The 9,868-nt window shown below is 39.2% G+C and overlaps 1 protein-coding gene across 2 annotated transcripts in view; it reads right to left on the reverse strand.

Annotated features, from left to right (window-relative positions):
• Positions 1 to 9,868, reverse strand: part of LOC108289569 (SEC23 interacting protein) — a 55,992-nt gene that overhangs the window by 6,899 nt on the left and 39,225 nt on the right. The window contains exons 14-18 of one of the 2 annotated variants that reach the window (XM_017509081.2): positions 7,619 to 7,774; positions 6,960 to 7,062; positions 5,101 to 5,286; positions 4,273 to 4,432; positions 3,607 to 3,708 (exon numbers count right to left, since the gene is read on the reverse strand). In XM_017509081.2, coding sequence (XP_017364570.1) covers positions 3,627 to 3,708; positions 4,273 to 4,432; positions 5,101 to 5,286; positions 6,960 to 7,062; positions 7,619 to 7,774 — 687 coding nt within the window. In that variant the 3' untranslated portion in view covers positions 3,607 to 3,626. Of the gene's footprint in view, positions 1 to 3,606; positions 3,709 to 4,272; positions 4,436 to 5,100; positions 5,287 to 6,959; positions 7,063 to 7,618; positions 7,775 to 9,868 lie in introns of both variants that reach the window. The other variant, XM_017509080.2, reaches the window with a different exon arrangement.

The raw sequence follows: 9,868 nt of genomic DNA on the forward strand, positions 1-9,868 counted from the left end.
GGGTTTCACCATGTTGGTCAGGCTGGTCTTGAACTCCCAACCTCAGGTGATCCACCCGCCTTGGCTTTCAAAGTGCTTGGATTACAGGCGTGAGCCACCAGGCCCAGCCAAAAAGCTTTTCAAAATCTGCAATATTCTCAGAAATAAGAACACTACTTCTAAGAATTTATCCAAAGCCAACAGAGACAGGCAAAAGTGTGTAAAACTACCTATCAGAGTTATATTACAATGGAGAAAATTTGGAAAATCACCTAACACCCAACAATAAGGTAAAATTAAGTATTTTAATAAGAGAACTACAAAATGAAATTAAATACAACTATTAAAATATCATGTATCATTGAAATACTCTTCATACTAACAAAAGATTAGAATAACTTAAATGCCCATCAGTAGGGACTGGTTAGACAAATTATGGTCTAACAGTCAATGGAATACATAAAAAGAATGAGGTCACTCTCATGTTCTGATACAGATTCTTCTCTCTGCCTGAAATGGTCTTCTACCTCCAGATATTCACCTGGCTCACTTGCTCAAATGTCAGTTTACTCATGAGGGGGTTCCCTTGTCATCTTATATACAATAACTTGCTCCTATCCCAAATGAATTCCTCTCCTCGTCCTGCTGCTCAATATTTACCATGTGGTGCATTTCAACTGTCCACGTGCTGTCTGACTCCCGTCGGAGAAAAATAGGTCCTTGAGGGCAGAGACTTTGGTCCACTGCTGTGAAACCCAACACCTAAAGCAATACTTAAGGTGCTCAACAGATATTGGACAGATGGATGAATGGATAGATATGGGACAATCTCAAAGACACAAAAGAAAGAATTGTGTGTCAATTTTCCTATCATTTGTGGTTTTTTTTTTTGAGACGGAGTCTCACTCTGACATCCAGGCTGGAGTGCAGTGGCACAATCTCCGCTCACCACAACCTCTACCTCCTGGGTTCAAGCGATTCTCCTACCTCACCCTCCTGAGTTGCTGGGATTACAGGCACCCACCACCATGCCCAGCTAGAAGAGACAGGGTTTCACCATGTTAGCCAGACTGGTCTTGACCTCCTGACCTCAGCTGATCCATACCCCTCTGCCTCCCAAAGTGCTGGAATTATAGGCATGAGCCACCGCCTCTTTTGTCTTTTAAAAAAGACAAAAAAGGCACAGCCTGTTTTGCACAGCCTCCATGCCTCTAGGCAGGGAGGTTGGGGATGAGTTATAGGAGATAATCTTTCACTTCTGGCCTTGCATTTCCCAACCGAGGCACCTGCTACCATGCCTGGCTGATATATATAGATACAGATAGATATAGATATAGATATAGATATAGATATAGATATAGATATACAGATATAGATATAGATTTTTTTGAGACAGAGTCTCGCTCTGTTACTAGGCTGGAGTACCGTGGCATAATCTTGGCTCACTGCAATCTCCACCTCCTGGGTTCAAGCAGTTCTCCTGCCTCAGCCTCCTGAGTAGCTGGGACTACAGGCCCCTGCCACAACGCCTGGCTGATGTATTTTTAGTAGAGATGGGATTTTACCATGTTGGCCAGGATGGTCTCAATCTCTTGACCTCGTGATCCACCCGCTTCAGCCTCCCGAAGTGCTGCGATTACACGTGTGAGCCACCAGGTCTGGCCTACGCTTTAGTTTTATTTTACTTTGTTACAAGTTTAATTTTGGAAATGGAGTCAGAAAAATTTCTTTAAGGAAGCCCTAATAAAAGTGGTTACCTCTCTAAAACGAGGTAGAAGATGAGGCTGAAGGAATCTTCATTTACCACTTACTATTAGAAAACCAATAATGGCAGGAACTTCTTTTGATTTCAGTAATGTAGGGCTCAACACTTTGTATCTGCTTCTTTAAAAGGCTTTAAAATTTCTAACTTTTAAAAAAAAAAAGCACATTACTTATTTTTAAAAGTGATGCATAACCTAGTGATGAAATATGGGCATCCGGTGTCTCAGGAGGACAGTTAGGAATACAGAGTATGGCTGACTGGCAGGTCAGCTGACCCATCACAGACTTAACCTCCTTCTCTTTTCCTTCCCTCTATAAAGACTGGGAATGCTCAAACACCACTTTTATAATCTTTCATACAGACTCAAGACATTGGATGTTAGATACAGGCCTAGTCAATAGCTATGAGTAAATTTTTGAACAAGCTTCTGCTTCCCTAATTAAGAGCAACAGATCTGAGCAGTACTACTCTATCCCCTCTTATTCGTGTTGTGAATATAGATATGGTATCTGCAACTATGAGGGCACCTTGTAACTATGAGGCAGCAAGAGTCAACATTCAGGAGGAAAGACGCGAGCATTCCAGGTGTCTGGTAGAGTCCTTCAACAGAGGAACCCTTCTTGTTATAGAAGAAAAATAAACCTCTATTTGTTTAATGTATTGTAAACTGTGTTCTGTGACCTGCAGCCAAAGGAATTCCTAACTGATATTCTTGGGAATCTATTTTAAAAAGAAACTAAAAGCCAGGTGCGGTGGCGCATGCCTGTAGTCCTAGCTACTCAGGAGGCTGAGGGTGGAGAATCCCTTGAGTTCAGGAGTTCTGCGCTGTAATGCGCTATACTGATCTAGTGTCCGCACTAAGTTTGGCATCAATATGGTGACCTCCCAGGAGTGGGGGACCACCAGGTTGCCTAAGGAGGGGTGAACCGGCCCAGGTCAGAAACGGAGCAGGTTAACACTCCCGTGCTGATCGGTAGTGGGATTGCGCCTGTGAATAGCCACTGCACTCCAGCCTGGGCAACACAGTAAGACCCTACCTCTTTAAAAAAAAAAAAAAAAAAAAAAAAAAAAAAAAAAAAAAAAAAAAAAAAAATAAAAAAAAAAAAAAGAAAGAAACTAAAAATAAAAGAACTCAAATTCTTTGTAAATTTAGAAAGATGACTGTAGGCCAGGCACGGTGGCTCACGCCTGTCATCCCAGCACTTTGGGAGGCCGAGGTGGGCAGATCATGAGGTCAGGGGATCAAGACCATCCTGGTTAACATGGTGAAACCCCGTCTCTACTAAAAGTACAAAAAATTAGCCGGGCGTGGTGGCAGGCGCCTGTAGTCCCAGCTAATCGGGAGGCTGAGGCAGGAGAACTGCTTGGACCTAGGAGGCAGAGGTTGCAGTGAGCCAAGATCGCGCCACTGCACTCCAGCCTAGGCCAGAGAGTGAGACTTCATCTCAAAAAAAAAAAAAAAAAAAAATGTGGGCTTTGGAGCCAAACAGATGGGGATGGGTGCAGTGGCTGTACCTGTAATCCCAACACTGCGGGAGGCTGAGGTGAGAGGATCACTTGAGCCCAGAAGTTTGAGGTTGTGGTGTGCTAGGATTGCAACCACTGCACTCTAGCCTGGGTGACAGAGTGAGACCCTATCTCATTTAAAAAAAGAAAGAAAGAAAGAAGACTGTAATAAGTCAGAAATATAAATTCAAACCAATTCTCTTCCTTAATGTCTCTATTGTGAATTTTTTAAAACAACAAAACAACAAAAACTCAGAGGAAACAGAAAAAAGCAAAATCAGTCAACATCAACTCCATACAACAGACTTGAGAACGCAAACATTCAGAATGTGTACAGTCAATAAGGATAAACTCACACAGTAAAACTGAAGTCTGATCAATGCTGGGGCTGTTCTGGACTAATGTTCATTGTTCGATAAATTTCTTTAAGTAATAACAGAGCAGTATCTTCAGATTCCCTATGAAAAGAAAAAGCACCCTTACTTAAGAAACAATTAGTAGAAATTAACTTCTATGCACAATGGTAGAAAATGGAGATTCTATTCTGTTCAACTCTAAGAAGGGCAAATGATAGCAATGTAATCTCAGTGTAATAAATAAAGCAGCGTAATCTCAAAGCTGTCCTTAAAAACTAAATGGTAAAAAGCTCATAGTTGGATCTTGGGAGCAAAAAGAAAAAAACTAAAAACGGATACTGATTAGCACCAAAATAGCTGTGTTGCAATTCTCCTTGGTGACAGGGACACAGGAAAGAATGGCATTTCAAAGTCCCTACCACTCCCACTGTGAAAGGCATTCCCATGAAAACAGTGTGCAAGAACCAAGGGTCTTTGGTCAAAAACAGATGACATACTGCCATCTGGTGGATAGCTAACGGGGAAAAATAATGATTCTGAATATATGAGTTCCAATGAATATTCACAGCACATTGTATCAGTAAAAGAATCTCACTAAAACTACAATTGCCGCATGTGGTAGCACCTAAAGCCCACTCGAATGTTACCAAATTTAAGAACACTTACCAATAGCATAAGTGACTCTGAAGAGCAAAAAGATATTCATTAAAACTCTCTATTGGTTTTTCTTGAAGAACGTAGTCAATTCGGCGGCCTCCATTTAACATTCCAACCTTCCCTAAGTAGTCCTCATCCTTGGAAAAATCTGGACTTTCAACAACCTTTTCTGCTAGAATTTAAACCATTTCAATATCAAAGTCAATCACTTAATCATTATCCTTTGACTTTAGCTGACTTTCTGGGCTCAATGAGAATACTGCTTGACACACGTAGCAACCTGAGGAGCTACCAGGCTCACTCCCCATTCCTCCAAAGAGCCAGGGGAAGAGAGGCTGGTTACCCAAAAGAGAGGAGAAAGAGCCAACAAGCTGAGAGGAGTTGTGAAGATAAGAAGTGAGAAAGCGTTGTAGAAAAAAAGGAAACAGGATTAGAATCTGAAAAAGTCAAGAACATCACAGCACAATGACCAAACATTGCATAACTCTGTAACATAGTTAAACAACAGTATTAGAAAGAAAACTTCTCAGAGTGAGTCTTTAAAATGCAAACACTAAAAAAATTGAGTGCTCATCTCGGAAATTCCACTCTGGCCTTAACAATCACAATAAAATTTTTAAACTGCAGAGGAAAAAGTTCAGTAACTATCAGGTAAAAACCCACTAAAAAAAGATGACATGGGTTTTGAAGTAATGCAACTGACAGTACAGTTTCCTTTAAAGAGCTTCTATAATTTAACAAAAATGTCTAGAAAGAAAATGCATCATTATATAACTTTTAAGTGTTATGTTCATATAAAACATTTGTATTAGCAAATGCCTCAAATGTCAAATTTACCTTCAACGACTTGCTTTTCTTCTTCTTCTTTGATCTGATTGGCCACCTTCTCCAATTCTTCTTGCAACTGAGTTGAAGAGGTATGAGCACGGGCAAACTCATTTAATGTCTGCCAAGCACTTTTGAGAGAGCTAATAAAACCCTGCTTCAAATCAGATCCCATACGAGAGAGACTTTCTTTCAATTCTAAAGAGATTAAGATGGCACAAGTTCATTAGTCACTGGGTAAACTTCTGCATCACAAAAACTACAAGTTAACACTCTTCTCAGACAAGATAAGACTGCTTCTTCCTCTCTTAAATGTCAAATATATGGAGTGCTCAGCCAAGAACTCTCAACATGTTAAAATGTCATGGAGAGTCTCATTCTGTTATTTCTTTTTTAATGACTAAACTTGATCCAGCCAAAATCTACAAATATCCTCTCTCCAAATAAAAAAAGTTCAAATACCATACAAATGTAAACACATTCTTACAGTTTAAAAAAAAAGTAAATTTAAACATGGGGGCCAGACACAGTAGCTCACACCAGTAATTCCAAAACTTTGGGAGGCCAAGATGGGAGAATCGTTTGAGGCCCAGAGTTCAAGACTAGCCTGGGCAACAGAGTGAGACCCTATCTCTATTGTTAAAAAAATAAAAATAAAAAGAGGCCTACAAGATTTAAAAATGCAAACAGGAAGTGGTTTTGAGAATTTAAGATTCTTTTTTTTGAGACAGAGTCTCACTCTGTTGCCCAGCCTGGAGTGCGGTAGCACAATCTTGGCTCACTGCCACCTTCGCCTCCCGGGTTCAGGTGGAGAATTTAAGATTCTGATAAAATCACCACTTAAACTCCAACTCAGAAATGAAGAAATCCCTGCTCCTTCACTTTTTCTACTCTTGTCTAATAATTACGTGTGAATTCAAGGTCTCTTGAGTTATCAAACACATGTCCTAGTTTAACTTCAAAAGAGTTAAATATTTCAAAAAAGCATGTTAGCAAAACAAACAAAAAACACACTTTCACATAAGAGTGCACGATCACTTTTCCTTCTCTTCTACCCCTCCCATCCCTTCTACCCAAACTTTCAAACGTAGGGTTAATATACACCATTAACAGGAAAAAGAGAAACCTAAATTCTACTTGGACTCACCAATCTATTATGCTTAATGAATTTTTTAATAGGAAAGTGTGTCTAGTTAGCAAGAAAATGACAATTCACTTAGACAACATCAAATTTATTTCTTGATGATCTGGTCATTACTTTAAATATTATTCTTCTGCCTAATTCCAAAACTTATAACCAAACTCTATCAAAATCTAATTATGAGGCAAACGCAGTGGCTCAAGCCTGTAATCCCAGCACTTTGGGAGGCTGAGGCGAGCGGAACACGAGGTCAAGAGATCTAGACCATCCTGGCCAACATCTCTACTAAAAATAGAAAAAAATTAGCTGGGCGTGGTGGCGTGCGCCTGTAGACCCAGCTACCCGGGAGGCAGAGGCAGGAGAACTGCTTGAACCCGGGAGGCGGAGTTTGCAGTGAGCCAAGATTGCACCACCGCACTCCAGCCTGGCGCCTGGCAAGAGAGCAAGACTCTGTCTCAAAAAAATTTAAAAAATCTAATTATGCATCTTATTGCCTTATTACCAACTTCCCCCTTTCTTAATTATCTCAACAATTAGAATACCATCAAAGAGAAAAAACTTATGTATAACTTTGTTACAGCTCTTCCAAATTCTTAGTTTAAAAGTTCTGAACATAGTAGGCACTTAAATAATACTAATGCTTCAGAGATAATTTAGTGTCAAAATTTTCATAATTCATTACAGATTATAAATGACAGGAAAAAAAGTTTTTATAGTATTTGCTTTTTACCTAAATGAAGTCTTTTTCTGCCTTTGTGATGTGGAATGAGAACAGCTTTTAGGTCCAAATCTGGAACAATCATAGGTTCTAATCTATATGCCACTGGATCAAGCTATAAATAGAAGAATTTACGAATAAATGAATAAAAGAGACTTATGAAGCTGTTTTGAGTTATATGCCTTTGCTGGGTAAGAAAATAGATACATGGCAAATCAGAGATTTTTATTTTTCTCCACGTCTTATTCAAATACTGACAATTATAAAAAGATTTTCTAGTTTGTGTGTAAGGTTACTTTGGAAGCAAGGCAACAGAAGTATTTCCTTGAACAAAGGCTTTTGGTAGAAAAGTTTATTGGAAAGTGTCAGACTATAACTCTTAGAACAGAGAGTTGCACTGAACAAAATCAAGATTTTGTAGAATTTATTAGGATAAAGAGGACAGGTTCTTCATCTTGTTCAAAAAAGAAAGTAAAACGTCAGCACAGAGGCTCACACCTGTAATCCCAGCAATTTGGGAGGCTGAGATGGAAGGATCACTTGAGGCCAGGAGTTTGATACCAGCCTGGTCAACAGGGCAAGATCCCATCTCTATAAAAAAGTAAAAAATTAAAAAAAAAAAAAAGAAAGAAAAAAATGTTTTAAAAAAGAAAGTAAAATCAGTTACTTACCGGATGATAAATATTGAAGAACCCTTTACAGGTAGGAAGGCTGTAATTCTCATCTATCCTGTCAATTCCTCGAATGGTAAGAAACATAGCAATTGGAGATCCCAAGGCAAAGAATATCTCTGGTTCAAAGTCTAATGAGTTGTAAGCAACAGAAACCTGGAAAGAATCAAATAACAATAAAAGATGATTGTTCCAACATCACATAGTAGAAAATTCTTCTGAATGTTCAAAAATTCTTGGAACTACACTTACTTAAAAACACCAAATATAGATGATGCCCCTCAGACAGCTGTTGCTAGCTTAAAAGTACTAAGAAAATTCTCTTTAAAATCTTTATAGGCTATTATATCCTCTAACTATACTTTTACTTATTGTCTAGCATAACATAATAGCATATAAGAATTACTGTATTTATATAGTTATAAATATGGTTAAAACTTTAGACTTCTAAGCTCAAACTGTCTGGGTCTGAATCATGGTTTCACTCCTTACTCACTGTGTGACCTTGGGCAAGTTTCTTAACCTCTCTCTCCTTCACCTCAGTTTCCTGATTTATAAATGGGGATTATAACAATGCCAAGCTCACATGTGATTGAAAAATAAATAACCTAATCCATATAAGGTGCTTAGCTCAGAACCTGGCTCGCTTAAGCACTCAGTGAGCATTACTTCTGATTATTATAACTATCATCCTCTCCAGTTAAGTTTATTTCCATCAGAAAAATGATTTGTCCTGAAAGAGCATATTTTGAGTAGCTTACATACAGCCTCTCTCAAGAGAAAGCACTGTCATCTGTATAGCACTCCACAGTTTGCAAAGCTCTTTCATTTGTTTCTCAGTAGCAGAAAATGTGTCTTTTTATGTTAGTATCTTAAGAGTGAAGAACAATGAATGGCATAATCCAAGTGTTTGACAGAGGTCCACAGACAGAGGGAAGTAAGGCAAAAACCATATGCCCATAGTGTGAAGCTCAAATACGTGACATAATTACCCAAGAACACAGAGCCAGCAAGTGGCAGAGTGCAGACTTAGATCCAGGACTTGTAATTCCAAATCCAATTATCTTTCTACTATACTAAGCTGCCCCTTCTAACTAAGTCACATTCCTTCACATTCCTAGGTTTGTCCTTATATTTACAAATGTGACAGTTTTGTTCCAGCAAACAAAAAGAGGAAAAAGAAAGCTAAAGAACAATTACAAACTGGAAGAAATATTTATAACATACATGACAAGGAGCTAATAACCTTAATCTGGAAACATTTCCTAAATGTCAGTAAAGAAAAAAAAACACAATAGAAAAACAGGTAAATTGGGCCAGGTGCAGTGGCTCACACCTATAATCCCAGCACTTTGCGAGGCCAAGGTGGGCAGATCACAAAGTCAAGAGATCGAAACCATCCTGACCAACATGGTGAAACCCTGCCTCTACTAAAAATACAACAATTAGCTGGGCGTGGTGGTGCGCGCCTGTAGTCCCAGCTTCTCAGGAGGCTGAGGTAGAAGAATCGCTTCAAGGTGGGAGTGGAGATTGCAGTGAGCTAAGTCCGCCCCACTGCACTCCAGCCTGGGTGACAGAGGGAGACTCCGTCGCAAAAAAAAAAAAATGCCAGGCACGGTGGCTCACGCCTATAATCCCAGCTCTTTGGGAGGCCAAGGCGGGCAGATCACGAGGTCAAGAGATTGAGGCCATCCAAGCCAACATGGTGAAACCCCATCTGTACTAAAAAAAACGAAAATTAGCTGGGTGCGTGCCTGTAGTCCCAGCTACCCGGGAGGCAGAGGCAGTAGAATCACTTGAACCTGGGAGGTGGAGGTTGCAATGAGCCGATATCGCACCACTGCACTCCAGCGTGGCGACAGAGAAAGACTCCATCTCAAAGAAAAAAAAAAGAATATATTCCTCTACAACTTCATTTTTAATACAAATCAAACATCCAATTTCATTTTGTACCTTCATGAACTCACTTATGGAAATGCATCTTTATATACCCAACTATAAATATCCTGACAGTATTTTTTTTTGTCAAATATCCATTGACAAAAAGGATTTTAATAATTCTGAAAGCCACTGTGATACAAGTATGTTAAAGCATATTATTAAACGCAGCATTGGTCAATTTTTATAAGACTTTTTCCCCAAGGGAAGAATTAAAAGTAGCAGAAAACACAGGCTGAGTGAATACAGCCAAGTTGCTCTCATAGAAACTGAAGTATATTCTGAACATAATTTTCTTTTTTTTTTTTTTTT

The sequence above is a fragment of the Cebus imitator genome, unplaced genomic scaffold (genome assembly GCF_001604975.1).
Source record: "Cebus imitator isolate Cc_AM_T3 unplaced genomic scaffold, Cebus_imitator-1.0 Scaffold406, whole genome shotgun sequence".
NCBI lineage: Eukaryota > Metazoa > Chordata > Mammalia > Primates > Cebidae > Cebus > Cebus imitator.